This window comes from Tamandua tetradactyla, chromosome 17 (assembly GCF_023851605.1).
Source record: "Tamandua tetradactyla isolate mTamTet1 chromosome 17, mTamTet1.pri, whole genome shotgun sequence".
NCBI classification, from domain to species: Eukaryota; Metazoa; Chordata; class Mammalia; order Pilosa; family Myrmecophagidae; genus Tamandua; species Tamandua tetradactyla.
The window spans coordinates 15,665,000-15,679,393 of record NC_135343.1 but is presented as its reverse complement, the minus strand read 5'-3'; the positions used below and the strand labels follow the sequence as shown (position 1 = coordinate 15,679,393).

Sequence of the window (14,394 nt, the reverse complement as noted above, 5' to 3'; positions counted from 1 at the left end):
ATTGGCACTGAGGTCCTTTTCTCTCTTGTGAGCTCTTTTAAGGACTCCAGTCAGCTAATTAAGATCCACTTTGAACGGGCAGGGTCACATCTCCATGGAAATAATCTAGTCAAAATCATCCCCCGGGGCACTGTGACGTGGTTCAGTGACAGAGTTCTCGCCAGTCTCGAGACCTGGGTTCCATTCCCGGGGCCTGCCCATGACAAAAAAAAAAAATAAAATAGGTAAAAGCATTCCCCATCCACACACACATACACACACACACACACACAATAAGTCTGCACCTACAAGACTAGATTAAAAGAGCATGGCTTTTCTGGGTTACATAACAGTTTCAAACCAGCACAGCTTTATTCTATATTGATTTATCCAGACACTATCTGCCCTGTGGGAAACACATAAACTTTCCAGTTTTCACATATTGTCACACTAGGAAAATATCAGCCACAACTCCTTGTTGCCAGCATTGGTCTTTCTTTTAGTAAATGACCCTGCTTCTGTCTTCCAGGCTTGTGCACTTATGAAGAATCTTTACTTGACAGAAGTGTTGCTGAAGGGTGTCACAATGACAAATTTGGCCTCCACTTGCAATGAGAAGCTCAGGCTGTGTGCTGATAAAGGGTCTGAGGAGAATGTTTTTTGAATAACTGGGCATTACATACATGAATAAATTTGGATATGAAAAATGTAGTCACAGATGGAAGAAGGACTTGATTCATTAGACAAGTTGCCTTAAGAAAAAATAATAGCTAAACATTAAATATGCTGTTTAAAATTTGTTAAGGCTTTTAAGCAAAATAGTTTTTTAAACTCAAGGCAATCACTTGGTTCTCGGCATATAGTACATTCAATGAGTTAGTGTGAAAACTGTAGGATACCCCCAAAAGGCCAACAAACACTCATGAAATGATTAGCTCTATTTTATAAATCTTTTGTGATTCATCATAAATTGTAATGAGGTAGAAAAGATCAGTGCTGACTGCTTTGGAAATTCCCTACTCTCATGAGTACCAACACTTTCAGGTCAGAATTTTGAAGACAAACATTTCTTTTTTTCAAAACTTTGGTCTTAAATGAAAATCTTTGTCTTAGAGTGTTAATATTTCATATTATTGTAAAATGATTTAAGAACCACAGCAAATTTTGATGTTTGCAACTAACTGCTTGAGAAATCAATTGACCAGATTGTTCCCATTAACAGGTCTAGCTCTTAGAATTACAGCCTGGTGCTTTTTATCTACTTTGCATTTATATTGACATGATTGAGTTCAGCGTCTTTCCAATTGTAAATCTTGCTGTATTGAGCAGTGAAATCAAAATACAATCAGTATTTAAAATCCTTTTCTTTATAAGTATTTTAAAACACACACAAAAGTAGAGAGAATAGTAAAATGAATCTCCATATACCCATCACCCAAACTCAACAATTATCAAGATATTGTCATGTTTGTTTCATGTATACCTTCGTTTTTTTTCTTTCTTTACTGAATTATTTTAAATAAAATGCTAGACATCATGTTAATTTACTGTTACATACACCAACATGCATCTTTAGAAAATGTATTTTCTTATACAATCATAAAGTCTTATCACACCTAACAAAATTAGCAATATTTCTTGTTATTGTGTAACAGTCCATAATCAAATTTCATCAAGTGTCTTTGAAAATGTCTTTTTATAGCTGGCTCATTCAGCTTAGGATCAACCGAAATTAAAAAAAAAAAAAGATGATATAGAAGAAACAGATTAGTAAATAGCAAAAGGCTCGACAAAAGTAAGATTAGTTCTTGTTTCATGAAATTTATTATTGTATATGTGTATTCATATCATCCATAAAATGTATTTCTTATATTTATTGGTCACAGTAACAGAAATTTGAAAGCCACTGGTTTAGTGCTCCTCTCTTTTAACTCAATATACTCTGGACAGACATGCATGGGAGTTGTGTTGGCAAAAATACTTTCCGCAGTTTAAGGAGGGACCTTTGGTGTAGGGAAGAGAGGTCTGTGCCTTTGTTCTTGCTGTTTCCTATGTCTGGAACTCCCCTTGCCACCATCTCTATTTCACATTTTCCCCAGGCTCTAAGGTCATTCCCACCAAAATGCCCTTCTCACTGTGGAACCTTCTTCTGCTCTCCCACCTGTCATTTGGTTTGCCTCTTCTTCATGATATTCAGCACATTGCCTTATGGTTATATGTGTATAAAATATGTTTTATACACATTTTATATAAGCTCATCAAATGTGGTATACATAACTTCTTTAACCCGGGATGTAACTTGCCTTGGGCTTTACCTACACTAAGCACTAACAACTGAATAAACTAAATTAGGAGCTTGAGACTCTACCTGTAGGTTAGTGGGCAGTGAAAATGTTGGTATTAAAAAAAATCATACCACAAGGATAGACTAGAGAAGAGTCCAAATTCATTGGTTTAGATTTGAAAAGCAACATGAAAAGCAACAATAAAAGCTACATTAGTTTTCAAAGCTTCCAATGTGCTTGGCACCTTAAACACGACTTACTTTATTTATTCTTAAAAAAAAAAACCAAAACCCTATAAGGAAGTGGTAGTTATCGCCAGTTTTACTCATGAGGACACCAAGCAGTTAGGTACTTTTGTAAAACCTGGCTTCTAATCTGTTCTTCCTAACAAATTTTTGCTCAGAGCCAATTCCATTCTCTGGGACAAGAACCCCTGATTTTCTAATTAATATGTGAGTACATTTCTCAGTTTGGAATAAGGAAAAAAACAAGGATGATGGGCCTCAATTTCTCTTTTGCTTTGCCACAGCTTCTGTGGCAAAGAAGAAATCTGTGGTATGAAGAAATCTGAAAAGATCCTGGGAAGTCTGAAGTGAAACAGCAAACAACACTCTTTCTTTCTCTCACACATACACTTTTTTTATACACACACAAATGAAACACACAGACATATGCACATGTGTGCACATCTTGTGTGTATCAACACCTACTCATTCTTCAGATGTCAACCAAAGAGCCCCTCCCTTAGAAATCCTTTCTGACTCCCCAGGCTAGACAGACTCTCTAAGGGAAACATGTCTCTTTCCTTCAGAACCTTTATTTCAGGGTGTAATTCATTTAGTATGATTAGTTAACTATTACCTGTCTTGCTCTCTGGCATGTTGGCTCCATCACTGCAATGACCACTCCTGCTTCTGCCCACCATATTTTCCTGAACCCTTAACTTACTACCTATTGGAGACAGCAAGTGTTCAATAAATGCTGAATAAATTCATGAATGAGTAGATGAATGTGTAGATTTCATTAGTAATTGCTCTATAATTTAAGAGGCAGTCTGATACAGTAATGGAGAAAATGTTGTTTGGGGTTAAGAGTTTAAGGGCTAAAAGTAATTAGAAGAGAATTTCTATTCATTCCTACCACTACCTCTAACCAGTCTTATTGCAGTTGTCCCAATTACCTTGTCTTCCCTTTGGGGACAATGGTTGAACCGCTAACTAAAACCAACCTCTTTACTGTTGTATTGGATCCCACCCTTTTTTGCTAACCCAGAGAACTCTCTCTCTCTCTCTCTCTGGTGTATACCAATTTTTTGCTCTGCTACTGCACTGTCCAATAGAACTTTCTTTGATGATGGGAAATGTTCTGTGTGTGTGCTGACCAATGTAGTAGCTATTAGCCATATGTGCCTACTTGGAATGTTGCTGATACAACTGGGGAATAGACTTAAATTTTATTATATTTAAATAGCCACATTTTGCTAATTCCCATTAGTATCAAACATGCTGTTATTTCTCCTATATTAAAAAAAAAAAACCTCCCTTGACTTCACATACCTTAGAGATACCATCCCATTTCTCTGTTTCCTCTTTCATAATATATTCTATAAAAGTTTGTCTATACTTCCTGTCTCCACTTCCCCTTCTCCTACATAGTCTTAAACTAATTTCTATCCATCTTTTGACTCAACACATCACAAAATGGCCCTCCTGAGAATCATCAGAGGCCTCTGAGCTCCCAAACTTTAAGACCAATGTTGAGTGTTCATCTTAACAGAATAACAGCAGCATTTTATGTAGTTGGTCACTCCCTCCTTCAAAAACCTTCCTTACTTGGTTATCCTGGACCCCATTACCTTCTCTTAGTTTTCCTCCTACCTCTCTGGCTATTTCTTTTTAGTTTTCTGGATTCTCATTTTTTGCATCCTCCAAATATTGAAATGTTACAAGCTTTCTTGGACCTCATCTCTTATCTATTTATATTTTCTTCCTAGCAGCTCTCATCCATTTTCATGATTATAATGTTAAGCGTGATGGTTAGGTTCCGGTGTTAGCTTGGCCAAGTAATTATGCCCAGTTTTTTTGTCAGGCAAGCACTAGGCTGACTGTTGCTGCAAGGATATTTCCTGGCTGGTTGATAAACTGGAGGAGTGGTGCATTAAATCATCTGTCAGTTACATGTATCTATGGTTGATTACATCTGCCATGAACTAAGATGTGTCTCCAACAAGATAATCCAAACAGCTGAGGGCTTTTAAGGAAGAAGAGAGACTTTCACTGCTTCTTCAGCCAGCCAGCCTCTTCTGTGAGGTTCATCCAGATCCTTCATCAGCACTGCCAGCTTCACAGCCTACCCTACAGGCTTTGGATTCTTCCATGTCCATGGTTGTGTCAGACACCTTTATAAATCTCATATTTACATATCTCTCCTGTTGGTTCTGTTTCTCTAGAGAACCCTAACACATTAGGTATAGGATATAGATTCTCCAGTATTCTAGTCCTGACTTCTTCCCTGAATTCCAGACTTGTACATCATTTAGCCAACCAATTCTAACTCGACATCTGGATGTCTAACAGGTGCCTTAAGCTTAATATTCCAGAAGAGCAATTTCACTTTTTTTTTCTTTCAGTTTTTTTGTTTGTTTGCATGGGCAGGCACCAGGTACTGAACCCGGGTCGCTGGCATGGCAGTTGAGAATTCTGCCAGCTGAGCCACTGTAGCCCGCCCTTAATTTCCTTTTAAACCTGCTCCTTCCTTGTTCTTCTTCATTTTAGTCAATGCCATCTCCACCTTTCCAGTTGTTCTGCCCAAAGGTTTTGGAGTCATCCTTAACTTAAACCTCACAGCCAAACTGTAAGTAAATCTTCATTCTACTATTTCAGTATAGTGACAGCCTGACCCTTTCTCACCACCTTACTCCCATCTCCCTTGTCCAAAGTACCAAATCCCTAGTCTGTATTAGTTCATGAGCCTCCTAACTAGTCTCCCTATTTTTATTTATTCTTGTTCCCTTAAAATCTTCTCTCCACACAGCACCCAAAATAATTCTTTAAAAATGCAAATGGTTTCATATCACAGCAACACAACAAACTTTCCCATGTCAATGTGAATAAAAGTTAAAGTTCTTACTGTGGTCTGTAACATCCTACAGGATTTAGCCAACTGCCTCTCTGACCTTGACACCTACTGCTCACCCTCTGCCCCTTACTCTCACCCACAAGTACCTCTTTACTATTCTTTGAACAGATTATACCTGTCCTTGCCTCAGGGCTTTTGTTTTTGCTGTTCTCTATGGCCAGAACACACTTTCTTCAGAAAATGCTCCTGGCTCCCTCCTTACTGTTCAAACGGCAACTTTTTTTTGGGGGGGGGGGGTGCATGGTCTGGGAATCGAACCTGGGTCTCCTGCATGGAAGGCGAGCCTACCACTAAACCACCTGTACACCCTCAAATGGAAACTCTTTAGAGAGGCTTTTTCTGATCCCTCTTATCTAACATAACAACCAGCTCCCCTCTCCCCAATCCCTCTACCTTGATTTATTTTACATTGCAATTATCTGTCTTTACAAACTATGCTTAGGACAGCTTCATCCGAGTTCAGACTTTGTATGTTTTGTTGCCTGCTGAATCCCCAGGACTTCAAATAGCCTGGCACTGAATACATGCTAAGTAAGTGTTGACTGAGTGAATAAATTAGATTAATTCCTAATGACCAGTAGTATAATGCAGAGTAAGCAATTTAGGCTTTGTTAAGCCTGTTTCTTAATCTCTCAAAGGAGAGGTTGGATAGAAAATCTCAAAATAAACACTGATTCAGTAAATATTGCAACCTATTATGTGCCTGGCACTGAGCAGGTGCTTCTGCTACAATATGAGACCACAGTATCTGTTCTCAGGGGCAGTTTTCTTTGCAGAGTGCCCACTGGGTTCAGGAGTTCTGCTCAGTGGGAGAAAGCCAAATGGGAAATTACCACGGGCTCTCGGTTGGGGAAAGCTTCCATAGGAAATGCCTGAGTGTTCACTTAGAAATGGGTAGGAGTCAGTTGGGTAAAGAGGGAGTTTCCGGCTTCCCAACTATGCAGAAGGAGCTCTTTTAGACTGTACTCCTGTGACATCTGGGCTGGGTCCACTGATTTACTCCCAGACCAGGATCCAGACTCTTATTAATCACTTCATTGCATTACCTCCGCTATTGGTGCGTTTATTGAAGGAAGGGGCGGGGAGCAAGCGGGAGGGGCAAAGATAAGGAATTCAGTTTCAGCTTTAAAACTGTATAGCCAGTTCCATAAACCAAGGCATTGAGTACGAAACTGGGCAGAGTATTTCGTGTTCCTTTACAGTGTCCCCAAGCCCCCCAAACACCATTCACATATTTTACCTTGGAGGCCCACAGCAGAGTGCGAAAGTCCTCAACGTTTTTTGTTCCACATTTCTGAGTACTGTAACATGTTTTTACCAGTAAGCGCGGCAACCTCGGCGCTGAACACAGAACTCCCGAACTTAGTCGGCAACAGCCGCACCCAGCAATGAAAATTACCTCACACTCCGAAACCCTCACTAGCCTTTCTACAAGAGTTCCCGGGTGTTCTTGCTAGTTCCCGCAAGCCTCTGCGCTAAACTGGGAGGAGTTAACCTCTTCCGACGCTACCAACTGAAAAGTGGAGGGAACATGCGGAGATGAAGGAAATAAGGCGACAGAAGAAGCTTCCTTAAATGATAATAAAATTACATCGTTTACTAAAACATAGTATAGGACTTAAATCAACTCATAGAAAGAGGACTTTTCATCCTTCTACCGAAAGCAATCCTTGCCTGCTCTACCCTTGGGGCTCCCGGCCTTTGGTCTCTCCCGCGCCCGGCGACCCGGTGATCACGTGCTCCTCCTGTCCTTTCAGCCAAACGTGCACGCTGCTGTGTGAACTGCTGAGCTATGGCAGCCCTGCTGAGACCCGCTGGCTGGGTCTTCCGTGCCCCGGCGGGCACGCGTCTCCCGCTCTCCCTGCGCCTCCTCACGGGCGGCCGGGCTTGGCCGCACGCCGCCCCTGGTCTGCCTGCTGCTCGTGCCGTTCCCGTAGCCAGGTGAATGCCCAGGCCCTCCCTTCAAGCCAGCCTGCAGCTCGGGGACCTCCTGGAGTTGTGGGCCCTGGCACAGGTCGGGTCCCACCCAAGACCTCTTCATCGGCCCCTTGCTGCCCCGGGGTCAAGCCTTCCAGGGCCTCTGACCATGCTCCTCGCCGGGGTTTTTCGGGTGACAGGGTTGGTCGCCTTTAGAAGGTCACAGTGGCGGGCATGCTTCGTTTCCGGCTTGGATCCCGCCCTCGTCCACAGGAGTCGGGTCTTCCTGTCCTCGGGCTACAAACGCCTGCTCTCTGGATCTGGGGCCTGCGGATCTGGGAAGGGCGGGGGAATTTGAAGGCTGTTGCAGAAGTCGCGTGGTATTCCCCTTCCTAGGATTTGCTGTCTGGGAAGCCGTACCACGTGAGAGTCTTGTTGGTGATCAGTAACAACCTAGGACTTGAATTTTGAGAGCTCTTCTTCTGAGGGGGCGGATAGTTTGGGAATGGATCTGTAATTTGATCAGTCTGGAGTTGTCTGATGCGCACAAAAGCCAATTCAGGGACACCAGGATTTCAGAAAAGAAAGCGTACGTTAGCAAAGGCTAGCCCATTTAAAGATAGGAGGAAAATCTTTACATCTGTCTCAGCGATCTGGAGGGGCGAGGAAATTTTATTAGGTTAAACAAAGGGAGATAGGGATAGGAATTTTGTATATTGTAACTGGCGGTTAACAATCAAATTAAGGATTTACAAATTGGCTATTGTAATTGGCTATGTTCACATTCAAATTGAGGATTGTAAATTGGTCATTATTGCCTCTTGGCTCTTTATTTTGAGAAGTGAGTTTGTGATGTTGCCGAAACTTTTATGTTTGGACCCCTCGCTTTCTCTTAGAATACGGTGTTTCTCTTTTCTGTTGCCCCTGCTCACTTTGATTCCGTTGGCAGGGTGTTTTATGTTCCGGGGTCACATTAAATTTAGGTTTCTCCTTTCTGCACATGCATCAATGGTTAACACTACTTTCAGGCAATTATGTGAGGGGAGAAGAAAACAGGAACTTGTCCTGTAGTGAGGCAAGCCCTTATTAGTAAACACAGGGAAAAAGGTTTACACACACACACAAAAAGGGAAAATAAAAACTTTAGTAGGTTAGAGTACACGAGGGTGCTATTCCAGTGACAGTTTCACTTTTGCTTGCATTTTCTTGAAAGGGTTTTTTTTTCCAGAATTTATGAGGGTATTGTATGGTTTGGGAATTCTCATGGTAGGCTCTGTAACGTCAGTTAATTAATGAATAAGTACATGCTGGGCACTCTTGTATCCAGGGATGCAAAGACAAGTTAGCGGTGGGTGTCAAATGTGTATGTGAATGTTCTCATGGATTGTGGCTTTTCAGGAGTTAGGCTTGTATAAACTTTGGGGTCATAACGAACTTTGATGGAGAAGTTAATTTGAATAGTATTCTGTTCACCAGAGAAGAGGAAATGGGCCCTGCGTTTTTAATATTGGTGAAAACTAATTTTGAAATACTAGTGTTTATAAATAAAAGTCCTTTGAAGAAGACTGCATGATTACTAAGAACTAAGAATCTGGAATAGGCTCCAGCTGGACTGCAGGTCCCTCATTTTATTTGCATTCTGTCATTCGACAATTTACTTACATTTCGAGTTCTCAGTTTTCTTAGTTATAAGATGAGAGTAATAATAGTGTTAGTAATATTACATAAGATCATTTAAATAAAGCATTTAATATAGGGCCTGTGCCATATTAAATGCTTTATTAGTTACTATAATAATAATTATTATTATTATTGATTACATTGATCTTTGTGGATCAGCCTGGAAGCCTAGTCCTTACATAAAATTATATGACGGAAATGTCATATGACTTCTTAACAATTTAGTTATAAATCTTTGGAATGTAGATTATTTGTAATTTGAAGGTTGCCTACATTTCCTTACTAGGCTCAAACAGTAACTTTCAGAAGTCATGCCCCCTACTTTCACAAAAGAAAAAGTTTCTTTTGAAAAAGTGTGCCCTTTATGTTATCTTTCTAGTTCTCAACACATTCTTGTGAGGCAGGAGAGTCGATGTTCTTTCATCTGTGCTGTTGTATTTGAAGTGAACTGAATAGAGGGAACACAATCTAGTAGAAAGGGTATTGGTTTGAGTGTTCATCAGACCTGAATTCCATTTTCTTGCTGCATAATGTTGGACATCTTACATAACCTCAGGTTCTCTGTTTCTTTTTTTTTTTTTTCTTGCATTGGCAGGCACCGGGAGTCAAACGCGGGTCTCTGGCATGGCAGGTGAGAACTGTGCCTGCTGACCCACCGTGGCCTGCCCAGTTTCATTATTTTTAAAGTAGAGGTAACAGGGCCTTTACCCCTTACTTTCTAAAGCTGTTATTCAAGGCTCAGCTCTTCAGAGAAGGCTTACCTCAACAATTGAAACAACTACGTTCTCCTATTACAGTTTTATCTATGGTGTATCTCACTTGTCTGATATTATCTTTATTTATTTGTTCTTTGTTTATTTTCTTAGTAGAAAGTGAGCTGTCTGAGAGCAGACTTTTGTCTTGTTCACCACTATGCTGGCTCATGGTAGGCAACAAATTCTTTGTTGCCCTTTTCTTCTGTACTTCAAACACTGTTTTTCTCTTCAGGCTCCTCCACAGTCTGTAAGTATGCCTAGATCTTTCTATTCTGAACAACAACAAAATCTTTTCTGGGACTCTATTCTTATTCTAGTCTCTCTTCTTCCGTATCCATACTCCTCTGTCTCCTCCACCCACAGCAGTCACACCACTGGCACATCATTGTCTAATTTATTAACTTTTTATTGTATTTTTTAAATCACAAAACCCCTGTTCCTTGAGGAATGATTGCAGAGTACAGGGGGGGAAACAACAATAAAATAATCACATTAAATAAATCAGAGAGCCACTGATAAATATCCTTCCAATCATTTATGTACATGTGACAGGTGTATTTGTTTAATTTTTCCAAAGGACCTTTTAATTACCAAATCCATTTTTTAGACGTTGACCTCTGGTATATTACTCTGTCTCCCATTCTCCCATCATGAGACCCTTTTCTTGACATTGATTACACCATTTTTTATTCTCTTGTTAGGGTTTTTCTCACTTACTTTGTTGCTTTCTTTTCTTCTGTTTCCTCTTAAATGCTGATGTCCTTAAGATATTTCCCTTGGGGCTATTAGGTTTTCTTAGTTTTTTCATTCCCCTTTGGGTAACCTTTTCCCTTCTCAGGACATTAGTCCCTACCTACCTATTTGATGATGACATTATTTCTTCTCCCTGATATCGACTTGTCTACTAGACACCTCCAGCTTGGTTGAACTGCAGGTACTTCAAATCCAATACATATCTCATCTTTCCTCCCACATATGTTCTTTCTATGTTCCCTGTCTCTGTGAATACTGCTATTTCTGCCTGCTGCCCAGAAAGAAGCTGGGCAGTCATACTTACCCTCCAGTTCACTGGTTGAACAAATGACCAAGTCCTTTTAAATCTATTTCATTTGGAATGAATTCCCTCTTCTCCCAACTCCCATCATCATTCCCTAATCTCGCTGCTAAATTTAATCTGTCTGTTTTCCTGTTTACACTCAGACACTGTGCATTTCCCATCACCTCTAGGATAAAGTACTTAACATAAAGGCTTTATGATCTGGATATGCCTCAGGAGCCTCACCTCTTGTGAGTTCCTTCTTAGGGAATTCTATATTCTAGCCAAGCCAAACAGCTATTTCGAAATCCTCTAGAGCAGGGCTTCTCATACTATAATGACCATAAGAATCACCTGGGGATCTTGCTAAAAAGCAGGTTCTGATTCTGTAGGTCTAGACAGGGGCCTTTCTAACAAGCCCCCAGATGATCCAGATACTGGTCTGTTAACTAGCAAGGCACTGACAGACCTTGTTGCAAATCTTGTCTTTCTTTGAATGTGATATTCACTCTTGGAATATATCCACCCTCCCAACCCCTACCCTAACTCAAATGTTTCCCTTCATTGTTAAACCTTTCCTGACTGCTTTTCCCATTTGCTTTCAAGGGACTGTAGGTTCCTTGAAAGAAGTATTTATGGCTAATTCTTCTTGCCATCTGTGATGGTTAGGTTCTGGTGTCTTCTTGACCAGGTGATGATGCCCCGTTGTCTGATCAGGCAAGCACTGCCCTGACCATCACTGCAAGGATATTTCATGACTGGTTGATAAACTGGAAGGCTTGTTTGTTAAATCATCAGTTAAATGATTTCAGCTATGACTGATTAAATCTGCGATCAACTAAGGGCACACACCCCGGCAAGGAGATAATCCAATCAGTTGAAGGCAGTTAAGGAAGACTTTTTCATTGCTTCTTTAGTCAATGAGCCTCTCCTGTAGAGTTCGTCTAGACCCTTCATCAGAGCTACCAGCTTCACTGCCTACCCTATGGATATTGGACTGTTACATTCTCAAGGTTGTGTGAGACACCTTTATAAATCTCATATTTACATATATCTCCTGTTGGTTCTGTTACTCTAGAGATCCCTGACTAATAGTACATCCACCTTTGGTGTCTGACTTTGTGGCACATAGTCAATGTGAAATGTTTGTTTAGTAAATCCATGAAAATCTTAAATTGAGAAAGAATGTTGTGAGATACAAAGGATGAAGGGGTGCTTAACCCTTTCATGTAGTACAGTTTCTCTCCATAACATGACTCTGATTTTGAGTTCCAGAAATCTCCTGCCTGAGGACAAATGAGTATTAGTGAGCAAAATTGTAAGAATTGATTAATTTTCTGCTTTTAAAATTGAAGCATGTGTGCTTCTCTTCATATTCATCATTCTTGTTCATTTTCCATTTCTTCACTTTTTTAAACAAATACTCTTTTTTTATTAATTTTTAAATTTTTAAAAAAATATAGCAAAACACAAACATTCTTATGATCATTCCGTTCTACATATATAATCAGTAATTCACAATATCATCACATAATTGCATGTTCATTATCATGATCATGCTTAGAGCATTTGCATTAATTCAGAAAAAGAAATAAAAAGACAACAGAAAAAAATTCATACATACCATACCCGCCACCCCTCCCCTTCATTGATTACTAGCATTTCAATCTAAATTTATTTATTTTTTCATTTTTAACTTTTGATGATTCTATTTTACATATATAATCAGTAATTCACAATATCATCACATAGTTGCATATTCATCATGATCGTTTCTTGAAACATTTGCATCTATTCAGAAAAAGAAATAAAAAGAAAACAGAAAATAGTTCATACATACCATACCCCTTACCCCTCCCTTTCATTGATCACTAGCATTTCAATCTAAACTTATTTTAACATTTGTTCCCCCTGTTTATTTTTATTCTATATGTTCTACTCATCCGTTGACAAGGTAGATAAAAGGAGCATAGGACACAGGGTTTTCACAGTCACATAGTTACATGGTAAAAGCTGTATCATTATACAATCATCTTCAAGAAACATGGCTACTGGAACACAGCTCTACTCTTTCAGCCAGTTCCCTCCAGCCTGTCCATTACATCTTGACTAACAAGGTGATATCTATTTAGTGCTAAGAATAATCTCTTGACTCTGTTTGAAATCTCTCAGCCATTGTCACTTTATTTTGTCTCATTTCGCTCTTCCCCCTTTTGGTCGAGAAGGTTTTCTCAATCCCTTGATGCTGAGTCTCAGCTTATTCTAGGATTTCTGTCCCACGTTGCCAGGAAGGTCCACACCCCTGGGAGTCATGTCCCACGTAGACAGGGGTAGGGCAGTGAGTTTGCTTGTTGTGTTGGCTGGAGAGAGAGGCCACATCCGAGCAGCAGAAGAGGTTCTCTTTGGGGTAACTCGTAGGCCTAATTTTAAGTAGGCTGTCCTTCGTGGGGTTAAGTTTCGTATGAACAAACCCCAAGATTGGAGGCTCAGCCTCTAGCTTTGGTTGTCCCCACTGCTTGTGAGAATATCAGGAATTCACCTTGGGGAAGTTGAATTTTCCCTCTTTCTCACCATTCCCTAAAGGGGACTTTGCAAATACATTTTTATTCACTGTTCAAATCACTCTGCGATTTATTGGGGCATCGCTCTGGACAAACCAGGAAAATCTCATGCCCTACTCAAGGTTCCATGTACTTATGGTGTTGAATTAAGCTGTCTGCATAAGTTATATTAGGAAATGCACTAATCAAAATATAAATTTAAACAAATACTTTCTAATAAAAAAAGCTCTTTCCTTATCCTTTGCAGGGAAATAGAGGAGTACATATTCTTGTTTTCTCCCACCTGAGGATCAGAAGCTGCTTATTTATTTCTTGTGAGAAGTTTTAGAGTAATCCTTGTGCGCTTCAGAGGAAAGTTGAGCTTTGAGCTAAATTATAGGAAAAACAATCTTGTCCACACATGCTAAGAGTCTGTCTGTCTGCTTTTGGGATTGCAAAGTCTCAGCTTCAAAAATTCAGCCTTTGCTTCTAATGTGTGTAGGTTGATCAGTTTATCACACAGGATATTTTATGGCTGGTTGATGAACTGGAAGGCTGATTTATTAAATCATCAGTTAATTGATTGCAGCTATGGCTGATTAAATCTACGAGCAACTAAGGGCATGACTGGCACGTGTACACCTATTACATATATGCTATCCCTGAAAGATGAGTACAGTAAGTGGTATTTCTGAGAGAAGCAGTCATGTTTGGTTGGTTGTAAAGGATCACTGTGGTGAAAAGGACACATGGTAATGAGTATTCAAAGTGTTTCCAAGGGTGGAAAAAAGCATGAAAAAAAGACTTGGAAGCCTTTTATGCTGTGTGGCTATGTAACATGTGGTGGAAGTTGATACTGGAAAGGCCAGTTGATTCCTTGAAGCTACCAAAGTGTGCCTAATGTTCTGAAGCCATTGGAGGGTTTTGAGAGCCACAGGTCTTGCTAAAGCCTCTTTAGACTATAGGAGAGCTGGAGACTGGGGATGGATAAACAGTATTGGCACTGCAGATTAGAGGTAAAGCTGGACCTCAACTAGGTGGTACAGAACTGAAGAAAAGATACT

General features: G+C 40.1%; 1 protein-coding gene across 1 annotated transcript in view; it reads left to right on the top strand.

The window, feature by feature from the left end:
* Positions 1 to 7,154: 7,154 nt before the first annotated feature.
* Positions 7,155 to 14,394, top strand: part of LRPPRC (leucine rich pentatricopeptide repeat containing) — a 127,444-nt gene continuing 120,204 nt past the window's right edge. Inside the window, exon 1 of the mRNA XM_077134115.1 lies at positions 7,155 to 7,343. Coding sequence (XP_076990230.1) covers positions 7,195 to 7,343 — 149 coding nt within the window. The 5' untranslated portion in view covers positions 7,155 to 7,194. The remainder of the gene's footprint in view (positions 7,344 to 14,394) is intronic.